This window comes from Tyto alba, unplaced genomic scaffold (genome assembly GCF_018691265.1).
Source record: "Tyto alba isolate M040663 unplaced genomic scaffold, T.alba_DEE_v4.0 Super-Scaffold_38, whole genome shotgun sequence".
In the NCBI taxonomy this organism is placed as follows: Eukaryota; Metazoa; Chordata; class Aves; order Strigiformes; family Tytonidae; genus Tyto; species Tyto alba.
In genome coordinates, this window is record NW_024881313.1 from 38203346 (window position 1) to 38226297 (window position 22952).

Consider the following 22952-nt stretch of genomic DNA (forward strand, 5'->3'; position numbering starts at 1 on the left):
AAAGAAGAGCTGAGCTTATTTTTAAAAAATTTTGAACACTGCCACATGAAACACTAAAGATGCATACGAAAATGAAATGGCTGATGAACCTTGGTTCTAACATAATCAGTTATTTCAGAACTACAAATGAAGACAGCCATTACAAAAAAGCCATTTATTAGGTATATGTACATATATACATGCAAAAATTACTTTATACACATTTACACAGGTTCAATTATTAATACAGTACAAAAATGTCTAAAAAGGTACCAGCCCACCTTCTATAAACTTAACAGGTCTTTGGGAGAAAGAAAAAAAAAAAAAAAAAAAAAAACAAACACAGAAAATTATCAGCTTCATAAAGTGACTAAGCACTGCAAATCTTTAAATTAATGAAGTTTATTCTTTGACAATTTTCTTGTGCTGAGCTGCTGGGTGAGGAAAAGAGTTTCCAAAAGACTTATCTTGAAAAGTGATATAATTAAGAAGATGCAATTCAAACTACATTAAACAGTTTAAAGTTGAACAAAAAAGGGTTGGATTCCTGTTTGGGGATTTGATTCAATACAGGCATAATCCCACATTATGAGTCAGATTTCATGTACTCAAACTGCAAGTCATTCTTTCTTATTAAATCTTAAGAGCACTGACATTAATGTAAACTATTCTATTCCTCTTGCTGTTTCATCAGAAGAAAATGTTTAACTGCATAAATGCCATATAGATACAGGAGCCATTCTGAATACTAACATTAAAAAAAAAAAAAAATTAGGTCAAACTACATGTGCCCTGCCTCATCTTGGAATCACAATCCAAATCTACCAAGTACACAGATACTAATGCACACGTATTAATCCACATAGATTCCTTAATATGATTTACACATATTACAGGAAATAAAAAAAGGTTGCAAAGGGATTAAGACTTAACAGAAAACCAGAGCTCTGTTCATTTAGTAGAAAAGATCTAGTTGCACTGTCCATCTAATCCACAAAGAAAACAAAACAAAAAAAAATTACACGAAGGCAGAACCGAACCATCTGGTTTTGTTTGATTTTACTGAAACATTTTCAGGAAAAAGAAAAATATTAAATAAAAGCAGAATTTAACCTTTATCCATTCTACCTGTTTTAATTACAGAAGCTATCTAAACACCTTGTTCTACCACTCTCACTGCAGACCTGTTGCTAACATCACCTGGCCTGGGGATGTGTTGTTTCATGGTAAAGCAAACAGTCAGATGCTTGGGAAGCATCAGAAACTTTACAGTTTCTTCCAATCAGATCAATGCAAGGATGAGGAACAGAAAGCAGATAATACTTCACCGGCCCCATGCCAGTGAAATGTTCTGCATGCCTAAAGCTCTAGCAGGCAGGCTTTATCCAAGCCTCCACGGAAACAGTAAAGCTCTTGGATTCTTTAGCCAGACTGAGACTAAAAAGGTAGGAGCAGGATGCTGGGTCATATCACTAAGGTCCCTTTCACAAAGTTTTGCCTATCTCTAGTATAAAACGCTTCATTCTTTCCCCACAGGACGATTCCCCATGCTAACCCAGTAGGCTGATAACCAGCTTATGCTCCAGTAAAACACAAATAGGTCCAGATCCAGCATCCCTAACAAAGCGTTAAGTTTCTAGTATCAGATTTTTGGGGGTGTCCTTTCTTCAGGGTGTTTCTTTTGTTGTTGTTTGTTGGTTTTTTGTTTGTTCGTTTTTTTAAAAAAACGTTTTTTAAAAAAAACGAACAAACAAACTTGTATTCCAAACTCCTGGTTTGGTTCCCTGTAGTACCTAAACTGAGACTGAACAGCATGAAAACTTAAAGCTTGCCAGTACTAAAACCCCCACATCTGTGTGGTCACCTGGGTGTCTTAAGGACAATGGTTGAATTCTGGCTTCATTTCCCCACCTACACTCTGGCTGAAAACTGGGGTAATGAAAGACAAACAACTTTAATCCACTCCCTTATAACAGAAGAGGATTCCCTTACAGCACACAGCTCTAGCTGTTTTCTGATTTGTCTGGCTAAAATATTCCTCCATTATTCTTACTAGATTATTCCTCAGTTTTAAGGATTTCATTATGTTACTGCTGCAGTAAATGGGCTAATACAGGATGGAAAAGAAATACCTACAATTTACTACTGGAAAAAGCTCTGGCATCAAGTGTCTTGATGTCCTAGAAACTGTTCAGGTTGTAATGGGCTGCCTATCGATGCTGTTGTTGCAGCCAGCTGCGTCATAGAAGCGCTTCCCAGGTAGAGCACCACAGCTTTCTGGACCAGTAGTCCACTGATACACATGTTTGGATCGTGAGGCTTCAGGAAAACTCACTGAGATGCAAGAAAGTAATTTTTTTAAGCATTCCTGCAAACTCGGGAAGACAACTCTGCATCATGTTAATCTCTTTGCAACCACTAGAGGTAGAGACTATGTGAGAGGAAAATAAATTTTCGGTGAGAGATGTCTAGTGGAAGAAATGGGGTGACCAGAAAACAGTTTCCTAAGAAAAAAAAATAAAAGAAAATCTAGGACCATACTTCCACAATAACACACCTACAGTTCTCTACATCTTCTCAATTTGAATCTCTACAACCCTTCAAGGACAGCTAAATTATTCATATATGTTCTAAAATGCCCATATGCACCTCAATATGTTACATACAAGAATACCCAGTGCAGCAGAGGTTAAGAATTTCAGCTCTTAAGAACTATATTCAAAAGTGCACACTAATAAATTCATCTTAGTGTAAGAACTCAACACCATTAACTAAAGGTGTTTTATACAATAAAGAGAACCTGCTCTTGGCTTTCCATTACTGAAAATGGCTTTCTACTCACCAGCTATATACTTTTTTAAGAAGGGTAAAGGAGTCAGTGGCCTGTCATAAGTAGGCCTGGAAGATTTATTATCCATACAGACCAAGCAAACATGGAATTACCCTTATACTAAGAGTGACCTTAACCAAGGAAATAAAGGCCACCTGAGCTGAAAGATTCACTTGGTTTATTTTATGCTGCCCCAAGCATATTTGCAATTAACCAATGCGCACATACTTAACTGCAATGCACTGTTTAGCCAGGGGATATTTATAGCCTTTATGGTTTTTAAAAGAGCCACAACCTTTTCCTTTCCTTCAAAACCTAGAAAAATTATCCCGAAGCTTACCCTAACATTTTTTCCCAGTGATACTGAACTCATCTAATTATGGCAAACAACTCCTTTACTTACATTTACCAAGAATCTTAATGCTTAAGAAATTCTACAGACGAAAATGTTACCCACCACTTCATTTTACGATGCAATTTTAATATTTCTGGAAGCTTGGCAGGGCAAGACGTTGACCTGCCAAAGTGCTACAAAGCCGGTAAGACAAATGGCAAAATGTTGTCTAGATGGTATTAGTCAAGGAGGAAAAGCCTGTTTATGTTAAGGAGAACCTCCATCTGTTGATGACACCTGACAAGATCTACCATGCACAATTACCACATGCCACGTTAAATAAACCTACATTCTCACTGTATGTTTGACATGATTACAGTGTCCTACTTTATATCAAGTTGCTTTAAAATATCTTCCTCGCAGTAACCATTGTCACAAATGTTTAAAAATATTCCATTTGGGGCCAGTTTAATACAAAAAAATGTTGTAAAAATAAAGTAGCAAACCCGAAGTCTTTTTCATACTCCACAGTCAGGCTGTTTCTCCATAAGTTGCCTTGTCAGTATCTGATAAGAAGAAAGAGATGCCACTCCTATGTGAAAGGCTATTTGACAGAGGTTCCGTAATCCGTACAAGTAAATGTTGCATAAACAAACAGAGAAGAAGAGTACAAATGTCTTCACCTTCCTTGCCGAGCTGTAGAAGAGGTATAAGTAACACTACAAAAGAACCAGGGAGACAGGGTTAGTGTTAAACCATGCACATATAGACAGGAGAGACAGCTGGGAACTGCTGGCACGTCCGTGCCGCTTGGATGTGTGTGCCGTGGCAGTGATCACCGAGAAGCTCAAAGCTTCCCTTCAACTCCTGTGTTAAAAGTCCTCCACGAGGAGCCAGAGTGCTGGCCTCAACCCAGACCCTGCTGGGTAAGCACAGGTATCAAAAGAAGTCAGTCACAACTGGTGTCCCTCCTGCCTGCCTCAGCCAGGGTTAAAAGGAATCCAAAACCTGAGCCAGCTGTCAAAAACCACCTATGATTTTTGCAACACAAAGGCTCAGAAGCAGGAAAACAGCGAGTCCAAATCTGCTTCTGCCATATTTGTTCTCGGGATAAGTAAAGGACTTCATTCTCTACTCTTGACTTAGTAGAAAGACCATCCTTTCTGTTCAGCTGGGGTTTTGGGCTCTTTTTCTTTTTAAATTTAAGAACAGGTGGAACCCACTTGCTAAGCATGTGTGAAGAGCAACAACCCTTACAGGAAAAAATGAAAAACTCAAAGTGTTAGCAGAAGAGTTACTTTTTTAACTCAGTCAGTAACAGATCATGCTTTCTCACTTAAGGTCACAGTTTCCAACTGTGCTGATGACACAAGCAGAGATCATCATGCAGAAAGCACTTCACATTTGAGCTCAATTTATGCACAAGCATTTTGTGAAGATGACTGCTATAGATCAAAAGGATAAGAGAGAACTCTTCTTTATTTAGCTTCTCTAGCTTCAGGTACTAACTGGAAAAAAGCAGGACAGAGCCTCCCTCTGTGAAGAATGACTTGCATCAAGTATTTACATAAAAATTACTATCTCCATCTTAGAGTTCTGCCCTGAGCAGAGGTGTAAGAAGGCTGAAAGACACTAAATTGTATCTATTATGATACAATAAACAGCCTCTCTGCAAGTTTTAAATACCATAAATGAAAGGCTTCAGACAGTGATCCTCAAACCATTAGCCAAATGCAACAGTACTAAGCAGTAAATACACTGCAGGCGTTATGTTCCTCCTCCTGTAAACCAGCAACCCAACTACCGCAGCTTCCTGCGACAGGCAAAAATTGAAGATTTTGCAAACAACATATTGCCCTCAAGTTAAATATCATGGACTGCTCTTTTAGGCAGTTAAGGAACCTTTCAAGAATAACCCGTTTGGAGGATAAAATATTTTCCTCATTCAAACTCTTCTGCATAAGTTCAGAGAAAATAATCCATTAGGAAAAAAAAAAAAATAAGATCTAAGGAAGTCGGGAATCACATTTGTCTCAAGAACGAGAAGTAATTTGTAATGTAAATTATGTTTTCAATAATGTTGTTATCCTGTACATGCTCAGTTGTTCCAAGTGGTTATGCTACAAAAGCCCATCACTAGGTCTGCCACTGTCAGAAAGACATCGTGGCTATCCCTTTGGGAAACAAACCATCTCTGGGCTAACACTTAATTATCACGCTCAACTCCATTTGGCATGTCACAATATGAAAGCACTGAAAAATCTTGCATCTGCCATGTGCCAAGGGTCAAATTGTGCCTTTAACTGTATTTGTGCCACTTCACTGGAATATCTCAGCAGTAGGTAGTATACTAAAAAACAAATTCTGCTTAGCTGAAAATTATTTTGCCTTGTATATTATAATATAAACTTAATCACAAAGCATTTTATCTACAGTTAACTTACCTGAAAAACACAGGCTAGAAAAGGTAGGAAAAAAGCTACCACATTTCCAATTCCTTCATGGTCTTCCTGTTTGGATTAAAAAAAGTGACAAACAAGGACGTCAGCTACAGTTTCTAACAAGTACCACTTGATATATTAGAACACTATATTTCATCAAGTACCTCTCATCCTAGTTTATGTTGATTGACTGCAACTGTGTTAAACAGCAAGATCAATATCACTGAACAACATACCAAAAACGGAGGCTTATGTGATAATTCCTGCTAAATAAAGCTATGCCACCATACAATCAGGACACCTTTTTTTTTTTCCTTTATAAAACTTGTTTACAGTTTCACATTTGTTTTAAAAAAATTACACAAAAGCATCTAGAACAAAATACAAGAAGGGGGGGTGGGGGAAAAAAAAAAAAATATCGAGTCAACCTGGCAAAACTAAAATATTTCTCCAAATTTTAATCTCCCTAGTAAAGAATAAAATGTAATGTGCTGCAATATGAAACAAAACACATGAGGTCTAGCAGATGAGAAATTAATTGTACATTACCTGGACAAACAAAACACTTCCTAAGTAAAGATGTATGCTCTATATGAAGCACAACAGCCAACCTTAATCTGGTTACCCAAATAACTCTCTCCCCTTCACTCATTTACAGGTTTCAATTCAATCAGGGTTACCTGAAATGAATACTCTGCCAGGTGAACTCCTCGAATGAGATTCAAAGCTCCACACATGATGTTCAGAACAAGAGACAAAATCCCCAGAGGAGTCACACGCTGCATTCGGTAAGTAGGGACTAAAAACCGAAACAAACAAACAAAAAAAAAAAAAACACAATCAAAAAAACAACCTAAAAAAGGGAGACATTAGTGAAAGTTAGCACTACTCCTCTGATTCTTTGAACATGAGTTTCAAACATTTTCTAAACCTTTGATGCTTGCTCCAGAGAGGACCAATTATGAATAGAAAAACTTTTGTTTTCTTGTTGCACTACACTATTCAATTCTTCAGACATCTAGAAATCAGCGAGAGGTCTGGAGTATTTTTTAAGCAGGTTAAGCAACATAATTTGTTCTTGAGACATTTGGCATTAATGTCTTCTTTAATGGTGCACACAGATATTTTTCAACTGTTTATTTCAAATTAGCATACTTAACACTCTTCACGGGTCACTAGAAAAGCTAGAGGGTTCAAGCACCCAAAGGTCTGGGAAAGAGCTTGGATTTCTGACACCCATAACAGCAAGACAGCAATTCAATTCTTCCTCAACTGATGATAATGTATTTCTTCCCAGTGAAAGTTTGAGGGTTCAGTCTGATATGCAGCAGTTTAGTTTCACCAGCACAGTTTCCACACAGTGTTTGGTGCCCCAACCGAGCAGTTGCCAGAATACAACTGCAGGAGCCAAGGACTTGGATGCTCTGCTGCTAGAAGAGTTGCAGGAGTTGTCAAGATGATACTACACAGTCACAGAGGAGGAACATCTGTCACAGAACTGCTGCTCCTACCTCTGGGCCTCTTAGACTGACAAAGCATGGTCAAAACCAGGACCTAAGAATTAAACTGGATGCTAGAGTTTTTTTGCTTTTGAACCAGACTTTATGGTGCATTACAATTCCCTTTCTCCCAACCTCCCCATGCTTCAGTTAGCGAATTACCTCTTCCCTTTCTCACCTCCTCCACCACTCCTATTTACTCTAACACCTACACATCCAAATACCATCTCTTCAGGATGCTCTAACTGATATATAAGTAATTAAGGTCAAAACAATTACGTTCGATTTGTATTTAACTTTGGAATCTGCCACTTCTAATTCTGGCTTTTGGTTGTCCAAAAGCTCACCTATTTTTTTCCCCTAGCTATCCTCACCAGCTCAACAACAAACACCGCACCTAGACACTCACCTACATTTTCTCCCATGCCCTCCCTGCCCTTGGATCACAAGTAGATCGCTGTCAGCATAACGATAAGAAGGATGATTTGCAGCTCAGATACCAAATCCAGATCCTCCTGCACCAACATCCATAAGATACAGGAAAGAACAACTGAGCCCTCGAAGTCTCCCCAGCTCTCAGGACCTTCTGCCTCCCGTCCAGATGCAGTCAGCTCCTGACTGCTGTAAATAAACTATGCGACACAGCAGAGATCATCTCTGGCATCATTTCACTGACACTGTAACAGCCTAGATATTGCAGTACTGCATGGTTTAAGATAGGAAAACAGTTGTGTCTTCTCCTTCAAGAGAGATTTTGATGGATGAATGTAAAAAAGTTTCTTGACAAATTAACATAGGGAAATAAAGTATTTTTGATAAGTGTCTATGTAATTAATTTGCCTGGCACGCACTCATACTTCCATAATTTCATCTCCAAAAGAGCTGCAAGAGGAACTGTATTAATTCCATTTGATATATGTCACATTATGTGGCATTACTGTATATCATTGTCATACACTTATTTATGTAAATAAATAGTGCAAGTAATCCTACCATTCAAAGGCAACTTAAATTTTTTGCTATGCAGTGAAATTTAAAGTCCAAACAGCACACTGAACAGAAGCTGTATCAGCATGCTTGTTCATTTACTGACCTAACTATTCAGTTTCCTATTATTTTTGATAGATCAAATAATGTTGCAGCTATGTACCTCTGTCTCTCATGGAAATGTCCTAATAAAGACTACTGTTTCTTCTTCCTCAGTTTCTAAGGCTTACTTCAGAGGCATACAGTGTCTCTCAAACAAATCAAAATTACCGAGCACAAGTATCATTCAATGTGCAGGATCTTGCAAACTGTGTGTCAAGAATTTCCAGTCCCCACAGAAGAACAATGCAAGTCTCATTACACTGCTTCTGCAGGCTGAAGACCACAGCATGGAATATTATGTAAAAGTTACATTTTTTTTTTTTGTCCAGTGGGATAAAAATAATTGCTACCACAGATGCAGGGAAGATTACAATATCCAGTTGCTTGGGGTTCAGATTCTGTGACAACTGATCTCTAAGTTGCTTGCTGGGGAACTTTATTTCTGCTGTATCATTCTGAGGTTTAATTCACAAACTGAAATTGCACAAAACGAGCAAGATGGGTACTGCTAGAGAAAAATTAATAGTTCCTTGTGTGAATTCAATCCTATTTTTATAAACAGAATTTCATACTAGAATTGCTTGTTACATTAAATAAGGGAACAAGAGAGTACAAGCACTCTTAGTCCAAGACAGCACAATTTTGCACAATGTTAATTGGGATTCAAACTGATTTCATTCTTCAAACAGAAAAACTGTGCACTTCAGAGTACAAGAACCATACAGAAGATGTTCTGGGGACTTTGGATTATCTAGCACCCAGGAAAAATGCATGTGCAGGTTTGAACAGGTATAGAATGATTCTGTGAAAACACTCTCAGACAGGGAAGAAATTGAAGCTTCTGCCTACAAAGGATTTGTTGAGCAGAGGCCGCTGGCTATTTAACCGGAGACTGACGTGAATGCCTGTACCACGCTCCATGCTGTCTCTTCAAGGCATAGCACAACAAGGGCTTGACAATGAGTCACTTAAAGCTCCAGATAAAGATAGCACCAGGAGCGAAAAAATGAAATCAGAGTTAAAGATTTTCAGATAAAATACAAGCACACAAAAGAGGGAGATGTGAGACATCTTCAGAAAACATCTTAAAAAGGACCCTGCGAAGGACTCCCCGCGTGCCTACAAAAGATTAAGAACATTCATCAAGGGGAGCACAATGCTGCATAATTTAACAGTATGGTTACTACACGAACAGCACAAGTTTTTGTTCTACTTCCTAGAGCCAGTTCTGATGTGAGAACTCTCCCTCTTCTTAGAAAGCTACTGCCACTTGACATTTCTTCTGTACACACCCCCCACTGTCCCCTGGAATTTATCAGCTGTGCCCATATCGAGACCTAAGGTGAAGCTTTCACAACAGCTGTGCAGATGTTGGTCAAGGATCCAGTGCTAGGGTCTTTCCAGCAAGAATTGGCCTGGGTTTAGTTAACAAAGGAAGGAACAATCAGAAGAAATAAAGAGGCTTCTGTTCCTGTATATACTAACAAGGACAAAACTGCCCTGACTTTTGAGACTCCTTTCACACTAAAATGAAGAACCAGGGCATATAATCACACAGCTCAAAAGAAGACAGGAACCAGCTACAACCATGTAAGGAAAGTGATGTTTTGATCAAGCCATTGATTAATCTATCTTCTCTATAGAATACAGGCACAATTAAATTCTGTACTCTTGCAACCATAACACTCCAATGTCAGCTCAAGAAGTCTCCTGTATAGCAAAGTCATAATATAAATAACACTAATATAGGAACAAACACTATCCACACAGCTAAACTTAGAGCAGAAAAGTTGGATTCAGCTGGTAGGTAATGACAAGGAGAGAGACATAAGCCAGGAAAGATGACTCCAGCTGAGGGAAACAGATGATCACAAACATGATCCTTAAAATAAAGGCAGAACAATCTGCAAGAGCATTTGCGTTAGAGCAGAGAGAACAGCCAGAAATACAAAGCCAGATGGAAAGTAAAAGAAAGCAATTAAGAGTATGGGGGAACTGAAAATGTATTTCTGATCTGTGGACACAGACTAGCTTGCATATGTTTACTGGCACTGAAACTGTTCACACTAGTGCAAAGAATTTCTAATCTAATCCCTGTCACATCATGAAAATATTTAACCTTCAAGCACAGTTCTGAGGAGCACTGACAAATCTGACTGGCAAATAAAATGTTTTTGATTCTATTTCTATTTTTTTTTCCTCTGGGCCACTGCCCCTTAACATTTTAGCTTAAAGTACATATGTCAAATGAGACTGTAGCTCATCTATCAGAAACAGTAAGACTGAGCAACTGAAACTTAATTTTATTAGTGTTTCATAAGCCAAGAACAACAAAAAAAAGAGGAAATACAAGCTCATGACACTCCAGCTGCATTTAAAACACCATGCTGGTATGATTAAAATAGGGTCATAGTGTAGCTGTGGACTTGGCAGTGTTAGATTTACGGTTGGACTCAATGATCTTTTCCAACCTAAATGACTTTACCATTTCATTCCGTAGAGGAAGAAGGCAGGACTTTGACTATGCAACTGAAACACAAAGAAGACACCAGTTTTACAGTAAGTTGTGATTAGTACTTCTAAAAGTAGGTAAAACGTCAGTATTTGTTACAAAAAGGTCCCTTGTCAAGCTCTGTGTTGTTTATAGAGATACACATATCCTCTTTCAGCATTTTAGTCAAATGCATTAAATTTTAAAGAGTAAGGTAAAAGGACAAGCAAAGAGGGGAGAACAACCCAAGATAGACAGTCTGGGAATAAGAGTTTTACCCTCAGCTCTTCTCATCTTTTCTTTCCTCAAGTCCGAAGCAACTTATTTAGACTGTAAGAGTTTGCAACAAGCAAAGAATTAAGAGGAGTTTTCTTTTGCCGTAGAAAATTTAACAAATAACTACTTTAAAAGCAGGAGAACTTAACATGGAAAATGCCAAGTCCAGTTACAATGAATCATCCATACAGGAAAACTGATCTAAGGCTGGAAAAAAAGGCACTACCACAAGTCCTTAAAGGCTCTGATGCATCCCTGCTATAATCTAAGGGCCGTATGTTGTTTGCTACGATAGAAAGGCAGTCTTTTTTCTCAGGTTTCGTACAGATGATACATATATATATTTCTCAGTATAAAAGGAACCACCGCTGTTACATGTTTTTCTGTGGTTTGCAAAATTAGGTTCAGGAAGTCTACTGTCACCTGTGTGTAGTAGTAACTTACCAACCTCCACATGAACGCCTGCGTGCCCACCGTTAGCCATCCCATTCATCAGCTCCGTATCCTCTAGTTTCAGCTGAACCGGGGGCTGGAACTTCAGCTCCTCCTCGATCTTCTCCCAGTTGGCTTTTGTTTGAGAGCCACTTGCACAGTTAAAATGACATTTCACTTTCTGAATGATGTTATCTGAAACAATATAAAAACATGCTTCAATTAACTCTGCAAAAGTTAAGTGCCTTAGGTAATTATTAATCAAATCATGGCATTCTTTTTTGATTTTTTTTCATTTCTTCATTGATTTTCTTATTAGTTTCAGATATAAAATTCCACTGCTGGCTAGGGAACAAAAATACCTCTCCTAGGTATTTTATACTGCACCCACTCCCTTCTGGATACTTGAAATCTCAACATCCTGCCTACCAGTGGACTGAAAAACAATCTTTCATATTCCAGGGCAGATGTTAACATATATCTTAAATTACCTATGAACTACCATGAGAAGCAATTCCAGATTGTGTTTTAACAATGTCAAGGATTAGGTTTTTTCCAGCACAGAGATAAAGTAATTCAATCTATATTTGACTCATGAAGCAACTCTGACTGGCAGAGACAATTCCATAGTGATTCTACCGACATCCAAGCCACAGATCTACATACAGATCACCCTGCTTCATCTCTCACACTTTAAATTTAATACCATTTGCAAGCAAATCCCTTTCCAAAAGTGTGGCTGCTGGTTTGACAGGAATTGCAATAAGCAAAGAATGTGTCCAAGTACGAATTGCTCACACCTCCAGAGCTGAAGTACCTCATTGTGGGCAGTGCTACTTCCTTTTTAATTGCGCAAAGATACTGGAAAATTCAAGCCATTTCAAATGCTTAGGAAGATAACATGCAGAAACATTTGTATTGCTAAGATATCCTGTAAGTAAAATCCATATCCTTAAGGTATTGTTATACTAGAAGACTTGCTTAGGTTGACCACAGCTACTACTGGATACAATACGTATGTAATAGCTTAAGCATGAGTTTTGAGACCACACAGGAGGGCTTTATGTCGTGCTAGAATACACAGTGCCATGAGTATTCCTTAATGTAAAATACAGGATTTTTCAGTAAATCAGCACGCTACAATTATCTGTAACGACCAGGCAAAAGGCACCTTAGGCATCAAGTGCATCTTAGATCCAAACACAAGAAAGAAGGAGGGGAAAAAAAAAATAATAAAAAATAAAATAAAATAAAATAAAAAAATCACACAGCCACATTAGGTAGACTCAGTAAAAAATACAGCATAATAGTAAAAATGAAAAAGAGCAGCATTTTTTTCTTTAAGAAAAACCTTATGCAATTACAAGAGATGAGAAATTCTCAAATTCCTACTCAAGTTTAAAAAAAAAAAAAAAAAAAGGAGTAATTTGGATCTCAGTATAAGATTACATCATGCCTGGAACGTGCCCTACAGGGAATCCACCCAAAATGCAAGATGGCTGTATGATATACTTTCCTAGTGGATTTTTCAATCTTGTAAGCCTGAGCTTAACAGTATGACCAAAATCTGGATAGTGTGTTAACCCACTGCAATATCTTATCTTTACCCAGAGAAGAGTTTCTCATCGCAAGGGAACTCTGTTTTTCAAAGGTGTGAGGTTCAGTAGAGCAGCTGCTACTCAGCAAAAAAAAAAAAAAAAAACCATTTATATCATGTTAAAAAGGACATGCTAGGCATGATTATGAAGTATTACACGAATTTAAGTCTTGCCAGAAGTAAAGCTGCCCATAATAATCTATTCCGTCTCCCTTTTTTCCTGTACACATCTGTCTCCACTTGTCAGATTTTTTTAGTTAAGTTAGAAAGCATTTGAGATGTGGATTTCTTCTGTTCTTGTTTATTAATCACCACATCATTTGGTTCATCTAATACAGAGGCTCTCAGGAACTGCAAAACCAACGATCTAATAGTTTAAGGCAGTTAAAAGATCTCCCCCTCCTCCTACACATGCATGCAAAGGCACACACACAGATTCATTTTTATAATCAGGCTTTGGCCAGGAGATACTGTTTAACATCATAAAAGTAGCAGACACAGAATTCTTACTATTAGAGAACAAAGTTACAAACCAAATTCAAGAAAAGCATATGGTCTGGAAGCTAAACTGATGCTTGTGGCATCGTAGGAAGCAGCAAATTCCCACTGCAGCTCTTCCAGGAAGCAAAACGCCATGATGGTTGAATAATTGCTGGAACAGATTGCCATGCAGGCAATGTCCCCAGAAGAAAGGAAACTGAAATAGGGGGAAAAAAAAAAAAAAAGTAACATCAACATAAAGAGGTAAAAGAGTCATGCTGAACATGAGAAATGAACTGTGCTTTCTGTCAAAACAAAATGTACAGACAGCAAAAAATAAATTGTTTGCTCCGTTGTAATAGTCCTGCAGCCCCTGTAGATCTAACACTTATTCTTAACTCATTCAGGATGCCTTAGCACACTATAGATCGCAATACAGATTTTATTAAATTGCTACATCCGTAAAAATTGAGGACATTATCTTCCCTGGCTGGCTGTAAATCATGTTAATAAGGAAAGAGAGGGCCAGAAAACATCACAGGCAAGATGATTTTGAAAGAAAACACAGTGGCTTTCCACAAACAAAATTGTTCACAGGAAGCAAGCAGATGAAGTCTTTGCTTCCCTGCAATATGACAACTTCATATTATCAGCAAGAGATACTTGTTAACTTACACAAACCAAGATATTCAAACACTGTTACTGCTAAATCATCTGTTCCAAATTCATCTTGATTTGTATCAGAAACAGCACAGTAAAAATTCTACTCCAAAAGAGGTCTCTCTAACACTGAAGCTGTATTTAGAAGAAGTTTCCACTTAGTGATGGCCCAAAACCTTCTAGGAAACTTAACAGGGGATTCATCTGATCAAAATGTAGGCAGGTACTTAAGGATGAGAGAAACTGCTCTCATCTAGGCTTCATTAAATAAGGTAGCAGTCAGGGCACCTAGTTCAGATGTCAGCACTCAGAAAGTAGATAGCTAAACTACCACAACCCCCACCATAAGTACGGATTTGTAATTATCTCTGAAGGAAGACTGAGGAAATCTTCCCTCACAGGCTAGCCATTTTTCAAGCAGTATTTCAGCATAAAAACAAAATTTTGAAGCTGAACAATTAGTCTCTCTGTATTTTTTCTCTTTTCTACTGTTTATATATTTCATCCCTTTCATGCAGAAATAGTTGTGGTTTTTATTTTGTCATATTTTTACTTATTTGTTGTACTAGGTAGTTGGGATGTACGGTTTTGATTAGCTCCATCAGAGTCTAGTTACACTGGGCACCTTCCCTAAATTCCTTTTCTCCCCCGCCCACAGCTGAAGATCAACACTACGCTTGTGTAAAACTACCTTTTCCCAGTTGTCAATAATTTATAGCCTTTTTGCCATGTATCTGTTTGCACTCTTCTAATTTCAGAGCCAGATGCACAACCACTTCTGTAGACTACAGAAGATTGAAGGCAGCAGAATGTGTTAGCATTAAAGGGCATAAGTTTGCTTTGAGGGAAAACAAATTAAAATGCTAGTCCCTGCTTTTCCAATTGATTCAGTGTAATTTCATGTATCTTCTTTCTCCAATCACTCCCTCAAAAAGGGATACTTAGCTTTATCTCAGCCACTTTAATTTTTTTCTTGCGTTTTATAACCAGAAATGCAATCAGTAGCTAAAACTCATTTTTAGAACTAAATCAACAGTGTATGAAAATTCTCATCTTTGAATGAAACCTTAATTTCGTAAAATAAAGACAAGCAGATCCTTCTCCAATAAATAAAAGCAAAGACTTATAGTTTCTCCATACTGGCTACTATCAGTATGCTTCAGGCCTCCTCAAGACACGTCTTAGTCTTCTAAAGGCTTAAACCCTTCTGGTATTCAGAAAATGGAGTGGGCTGTATGTTGGAGGGAGTCAGGGCAGTTCTGTTGAAGGCAGAATCAGGACTGTTGAAGCCTTGCCTCGGGCCCCTACAAGACTTGACAGTCCCTGAAGAAAAGGGTTTGGGGTTTAGACTAAACTAATTCCTAGGCACTAGGATGACATCTTAGAAAGTATTCACAGAAGTCCAAGATACTCCAATTGCTTGTAGTAACAAGTACTGCCCATCGAGCAGAAAGAATTCGCTACAGAAAAATTACAACTAAAATAAGCAATCTTAACATATGTTTACTAAATTGAGTAGGAGCTGTGTGGCTGTGGTGCTGAGAAATAAGGCTTCAAAATCTGCTTGGAGGTTACAATCTAGACATGCACGGTGGGATTTCAGATTGGAGTTAGGCACTACAGAATATACCTAATCCTTAAAGTTCAACTAATTTCAAAAATTAAACAACCATTTCAAAACCTAAAGTCAAAAAGCCAAACAAACAAAAGCAGGGACTTACTGTATGCTAAGGTCACGTCCTTTTGCTGTGCCTCGACTTGGATACTGTGCCAGAATTGAGGATAACACCTTTAATCTCTTTCTGCATTCTAGAAAGTCCTGGTTGAAATGAAAATCTGTGGAGGCTGAGAGGGGAAGTCCATCCCTCACCCGCACCACACAGGCAAAGAAGATCATGGACATTCTCCACTGGAGTACTCATGAGGACAAGCTGAAAATGAAATATTAAATTAGGTTAACGGATGTGGTATTAGTTAGTTACAATCCAATATGCGAGCCAGAAATATGTCAAGGTAAAGAGTTTGTTTCCCACTGCTACTGAACAGTACCTCTTGTAACACCACGGCCACTGAAAGGCAATCAAACTGTTCTCAAAGGTCATGGCTGCATCTGTTTTATGCCTTTCAGACAAAAAGGTGAGGCAGAGGATTTGTCAGGGCAACTATCTACCTGGAAAATATCATTATTTTCCCTCCTGCTTTACCTTGAGCATCAGCAATGTTGAGTAAAGTTCTTAAAGGTATTGATGGAAAGCAGCTAACTCCCACTGACATGCTGCATCTTCACTAATGTTGCAAATAATTGTATTAGTGTGGTAGTTAACTGATTTTCTAGTATCACACACGAATATAAAAATAAATTTTAGGCTACAGCCTGTCAGGCTCTTTTTACAGAATCAACTACGGCTAAATATAGAATAAAAGTTGCCCTCTCTTGTGACTTCTTACTCTTTAACAGGTCACAACCTCCCATGAAAAGTTACTATCGGGATTTACCTGGTACATTCAGAGCATACAAGAGATCTGTCCTTCAGACATACCGTGAGTATCCAGTGCAAGAAGTTAGAAGACTAATGCAGCAGCTCACATAATCTCTGAAAGATAACCATAACAAACATTTTAGAAAACTAATGACCTGTACGTATATGCATATTTACAATGTAAGATCTCTGGTGCAGCAGGTAAACATATCCTAGAAAGTATTTTGCCTGAAGGAAAACAAACAACTTATTTTCTTATCCAATATATCAATTCCTAGATGCATTCAAAGACACTATGAAATGATACGCAAAATATTTCTGATGTCCCAAATCACTGTTTTTAAGTGAACCTAGCTTCTTGTAAAAAAGCAGTTCTAAATCAGCAGATGTTAAGTGATTATCACAAACAAGGGGAAAAAAAAAAAAGGAGAAAAAAAAAAAAGGCATTTACTCTGCTTCAGGCAAACTACCTAAATGAAGCATTAGGGAAAGAGGAAAAAAAAAAAAAAAAAAAACAACACACTGTGAACTCAAACTTTTGATAGAGGGAATGACTGCTGTACACAGGCCTGTATCAAACAATTCATTACGATTTTCAAAGTTTCTTTGAAACACGTGTCTCATCAAGTGTTTTTCCTGTCTAAGGTAAGAGAGCAAAGCCTCTTCTAGTTCAGGCATCTATAAACTCTTGCCTGTAGAGCTGCTCTGATGTCTAGTAAGGCTTGAGCTCTTACCACAAGCAGCTCTAAGTGAGTCTTGTTTCTGCATCACAGGAATCATTTCCACATAACTTGTAGGAACTATCCCTCTCTGTCAAAGGTGGCTGCAATTTGCCAGCATGTTAAAGCAACCAACAATTGTCAGAGGAACTGACAGAAAGCATAACTGTACATAACTCGTTTCCTTAGAAAAGGAAATGAAAACTACAGAAGACTGCACATCACCTGATGTGGTGTTATTCTGTACTTTTTAAATGGAGATTAAAGAAGAATTATATATTAACTCTTTTTCCACTATCCCTCTCACAGTTCTTCTCCAGTAGTCATTTGAGTTGTAAAATCAAACCAAGCTAACTTCATTTCAGCATGCATCCAAAAGAATTTTAGCAATAATCAAGATTATTACACGTCAACTTGAAATATCACCTCAATCTTCAATGTGTTGTTCTAGTAGCCATGAAAGAAACAATGCAGAAAGCAGCTTAAACATAAAAGTAAAATGAAAACAAAAAACTGCCAACTCAGCTACATTAACACAGTCAACTTTTAAGTACAATTGCTCAGAACAGCAGAGTTTTATGGTCACTGGTTGGTAATAGTGATGAAGTATAACTCAGAATATCCCACTTGACAAACACCGCAGAGGCAACACATCAAACATTCCCATTTACCTTTCAGAAACAGCCAGATGATGACCAGGAAAATGGAAAGGCACCGATCTTGGAAACCAAAGACATTTTCTAAAATGTATTTGGCCTATGAAATTATTCAACTCACTATGCCACTAACAGGAATTCCTGAGTTTAAGATTTAAAAAAAATAAAAATATATATTAGTCCCTAGGGATAACATCACCTATGGTTAACCAACTGCATATATAAAGTTATACAACTTTCCAAGACATACAAACCTTCATGGTTAAGGGCATAAGGTTTTTACTGAATATCAGCTGCCCAGCAGAGGGATTCTCTGTTCTCCTGTGAAACATCTGGTATCAGTCACCATCAGGCAGACTTCCAAATTAAACGCCAGACTTCACTGGAGAAATGAGTCAATGCTCCTTCATTGGAGAATACATCTGCTGTAACATACTATCAGACCATCACTGGTGTGACAGTCATACAAAAGGCTTGGTTTATTTTTTTAAAATCTACCCGTCTGTGAATTTTTAGTTTTGCTGCTTAAAGAAATGAGGCTTACACAAACAAGCTGTAAGCACAAGTAGGATAGATATCTCCCGTGCCTTTTGGTTTTGTGAAAACAGGTAAATGTGTATAAAAGTACATCCTCAACAGAAGAGAGAAAGGCTGATACAGCGACTCAAATCTTAACAGAGAGCAGATGAGCACAACCTCAAGACAAAACTGGAAACGTGTTCACTGGTTCTGCTTCTTACAGAGCTCCCATTTACACAGTCTAAAAGAAAGTTTGCATAGGTAACACCCTACTCCCCAACAGAGCAAAAAGGTGTGAGGTTCGAGAACAGTACCTGTAAAGACTTCTGAGGAGTTGAAAAGAAAAAAAAAAAAAAACACAAACCAAGTTTTTTTGTAATTCAGGGGTTTATTTCAAATGTACCACAGGCTTAGCTAAAAGAGGTGAGAGCCAACATTACCCCGCAGAAGGCGGCAAAGCCTAAAAATAAATTAATGCAACTGTTTCACCTGTCTTCTGTGTAACTCTTATCACCAACCACCTATCACTCACTCTGCTAGCTCTCTCCTTCCCTTTTCCACATTCTCCCACCCCACCTACTCTGGCACTGCACCTCAATGAGGCTTTGGGTTTTCTTTTTCCTTTTTCACAAGCCTCTTGCTACTTGCACATCAGAAGGTGTTTTGTACTTGTGGCAAATAACTAATGTCACCTCCCTTCAAAGTTTAATTACTTGCGAGGTAATTTTGCCATGTCACCTGTAAGTGAACACATACTATCACAACATATTGGACTGATCAAGGTGTGCACATGACCAAGTGAATACTATTTCAGATTGACCTACCCTTTCCTCCTCCAGTCTCTTTCTATTTGCATACGATTAGCAGCCCAAAGTATCTGCAACTGACTTTACGTGGCAGGCCTTTGAACTCAGGTCCCGAACTTTTGACAATGTACTTGTGTCTTTTGATTAAGCAGGTATCAAATCTTGCTGTATTCAGAATTAATAACATCATATCAGGCCAAGTATTTTACTGGCACAAAGCAGGCAAAACCTTGAGAAGTATTTTAAGCAATTGTTTCAGAAGAATAAGTTCTAATTTATACCTGAAGTAAACAAAGCTTGGGTTTTTTTCATTATTTGAAGCACATGTACATCTAGCAACACTTCAGAAAACTGTTCAGTGTAAGACTCACATAAACAGTACATATTTACCAGTCTTACAACAAACAAGACTCTTCAGGGTATTCCCACAGTAGACATCTAAGAAGTTACCTGAAGCACAGCTCCTCCATCCCTTCCTTCCTAAGTAGCAGCCAGCTCTCTCCAGTGACTACGTAGGGATTATTAAGGCAGGCTTAATCAGACCACTCACATTTTACTACACTGTTATGCAAGCTCCTCCAAATAAGAAGATTAGACACAATTCACAAGCACCACACTTCTCCAAATGCTACACAAACTCCTACTTTATTGTCTGTACTTAGAAAACAGTTTACTCATCAGCCTATGAAAGCAAATGCAAACCCGTACAAAGTTCATGAAGGGAATTATTTTAAAAATAAAATTCTTCAAGAAATTACTTTATCTATCCATCAGAAACAAAAGTTTCCTTCGAAGAATGGCATAACACTAACAAGGAATGTCTTGTTACTAGGATCTCTCTCAAGCATTTGTCTGCTCTCCCTGTTCAGAGTCACATTTCCCTTCTTTCTAGAGGTGGCACACGGGACACTTTCAAACCCAACCACATCCTGCTATTTTGTCAAGTCCTGATCCTCCTACTGAAGGAAGAGCCAAAAGCTTCAGTGACTGTTACCACAGTCCAGAAGGCTCCTGAAGCAGCCTGTTAAGTTTTCTGGACACATGATAGCTTGGTGATCATAACTACTGCACCTAATGCATCTTTTCTCAGTCAGGAAAGCTTCAGAGGGAGTCACGGACAGCTACAGGTTGGATGCCAGAATCCGAAAGAGATTCAGGTTGACTCAGTCAAAACACTTAATAAAGCTGCACTCAAATGCTGGTTTCAGTCTCAACCAACAAGAAAAGGAATTGAGACATGGTCCATCAGGGAGAGTTACTACTTCTCTGCAGGATCACAAGGTGGATTTTATCCTCTTCTCACATACATAACAAAGCAAATCTGAAATGCTGTTAAATTTCTCCTCTTCAAAGATTGCAGTAACAGTATCCAACTGCTCTCCCTCACTGCTCACAGCAGTGCTGACCCAGCTACAGGTATCACAGACCTACAGCGGAACAAAGGTCACTCTCCAGATTTAACAGTGAATAAAAACAATTTGAAAGCACGATGCTATCTCAACTTTTAAAACAGGATTTGCAAATATCAAGAGCCTATAGGCTCCTACAAACCCTACATGCTTTATTCTTATCGCCGAAGAGCAGCGTACAGAAAACCCTTACCATCACAAACCTTCTGACTATACATACGCCTATAAATTATCAGAAATAAAGTGTTACACAAAACTCAAACCCCAAGATTGAGCTCCCCCATCAACCACACTGCCTCAACAGACAGAGCTCCTAACCCCTGCCCAAACCACACTGTGAGAACTCTGTAAGGCTCTGAAACTCCCCCCTACATTAATCTCTCAGAAACATCACCCACCTTATCTGCTCTCAAATACACCCCCACCAATCCCTACCCTAAATCCCACCAGCTCATCCCCATACCTTCACCAGCCCACATAACTAAGGACCCTTCCCATATCTATCCTATCCACTCACCACATTATACATACCTAAAGGTTATTCCCCCTCTCCTCCCCCCCATATTAAAAGTCCCAAAAGCACCCCTTTCTCACACTCTTTAATAAATCCACACACCTCGAAAGCCACCCCCCACCTCATTATGGCGCTCCTTTGTACTGACAATTCTCCTCATACACCCCTCAAGCACCCAGTCACCCCCAAATCCTCCTCCCAAACCCTCCTGTTATCCCAGTTCGCCCCAAGCCACCCCAAGCCCTCCTGCTCCCCCTCCACCCCTCAAGCCCTCCAAGGAAAACCTCCCGCCCCCCAAATCCTACATCCACACAACAGGATCCCCCCCACCGCAACACACACATCACCCCAAAACCCCAACTCCCGCCATCGCCTCCCCCACAACCCCTCAGGGACCCCCCCCACACACACATCCACACCACACCCCCCCCGTTACTCCTGCTCACCCCCTCAGGGCCCATCCCTCCCTCAAGCACTGCGCACACGCCCCGGAACGGAACGGCTCAGCCCCACCCCAGTCCCTGGGGACCCAGAAGAGGACGGAGGAGGAAGAGAGAGGAAGAGAGAGGAGGAAGAGGAAGAGGAAGAAGAGGAGGAAGAGGAGGAAGAGCCCCCACCCCGCTCACCTTCCCCGGGCCTCTCCCCCCGTTCGGCGACGACAACAACAACGGCGGCCCAGCAGGCCCCGCCCCCTTCCGCCCACAGAGGCGGCGGGTAGAGCGGCCGCGGCGCGGGGCACGCCGGGACGGGGGAGGCCGCGGTTGGCGGCCCCGTCCCCAGCCTGCGGGTGATGGCGGCGGAGGGGCGCGGGTGGCTGTAGGTTCGCTTTATTAACGACTCACAGCTGGGCTGTCACCCCAGTCAGTGGCAGAGGGCCGCTCAGAAACATCCTCTGTATACACAACATCAAGCAACTGGTATTTGTCGAAGGAAGTTCTTGCTGTTTTTCCACGAACCCTCGGTGTCCTCTCCGTCAGTGGTTTCGAAAGTCCAAAATACCCTCCTGTCTCAACCGATTCTTAATCGTCCCGTCTCAGTTCCTCTTCTGAGCGGCAGGAAGTTCCTGGGTCACCACAGTCACTTATCTTCTCAGGCATCAAAGATCACCCTTTTGAACTTCGGATAATTACTCAAGCTGTTCTATTCATTCCTATTTAGCCTACACCTAGTCCATAATACTTAACTTTTCAATATTGCCTATTCTAAAAGTTAATTACTTCCTTTCATCCATTCTCATGTCTTAAAACCGAGACCTGTGATTCTTTTTCTGTTGATTCAGCATCACTGAGTTTTAAGTCAGCCATATTAAAGATGATACATGGGTCAAATGAGCAGCTTATGCATATTACTTTATAGAACGCCTGCATTCTATTAATCCTGTCTAAAACAATTCCTAACCATTAATTATATGTGAATAAATTCAAAATCAGTGAGGCTTAAGACCTGGCTACCTGTTGCAGGGCGCTGCAGTCAGACCCCAGTGGCGGGATGAGCCCGGGGCTTGGCTGCCGGTGGGGGTTAGAGCTGGGCTGCAGGGCTGTGGGGGTTCCGTGGGGGGTTCCCTGGGGTCGTCACCCACGGTCACAGCCCTGTGTGGGTGTGAAGAACCCCCCAGGGGCACTGGGAGCAGCAGGGCCGTGGGCTGTGGGTGCCTTCGTCTTGGGGGGGAGCAACTCGTCCAGGCTCCTGAGCCCACGGAGCAGCCGAGGGAGAGGGGAAACAGTGAGATTCCCACAGTGAC

General features: G+C 39.7%; 1 protein-coding gene across 6 annotated transcripts; it reads right to left on the reverse strand.

The window, feature by feature from the left end:
• Nucleotides 1–139: 139 nt before the first annotated feature.
• On the reverse strand, nt 140–21921 carry SEC22C (SEC22 homolog C, vesicle trafficking protein). Of its 6 annotated transcripts, XM_042802038.1 has the most exons (9): nt 21838–21921; nt 16605–16702; nt 15830–16039; nt 13502–13665; nt 11384–11566; nt 6265–6383; nt 5588–5653; nt 3650–3862; nt 140–2483 (listed from the first exon to the last, which is right to left on the reverse strand). In XM_042802038.1, the coding sequence occupies exons 3-8, from the start codon at nt 16009–16011 to the stop codon at nt 3662–3664; spliced, it is 915 nt and encodes a 304-aa protein (XP_042657972.1). In that variant the 5' UTR covers nt 16012–16039; nt 16605–16702; nt 21838–21921; the 3' UTR covers nt 140–2483; nt 3650–3661. The 6 variants fall into 6 exon arrangements, with proteins under 6 accessions (XP_042657972.1, XP_032867382.1, XP_032867364.1 ...); XM_033011491.2 differs by having other exon boundaries at nt 140–3862; nt 16649–16702; XM_033011473.2 differs by having other exon boundaries at nt 140–3862.
• Between the last annotated feature and the right edge of the window lie 1031 nt (nt 21922–22952).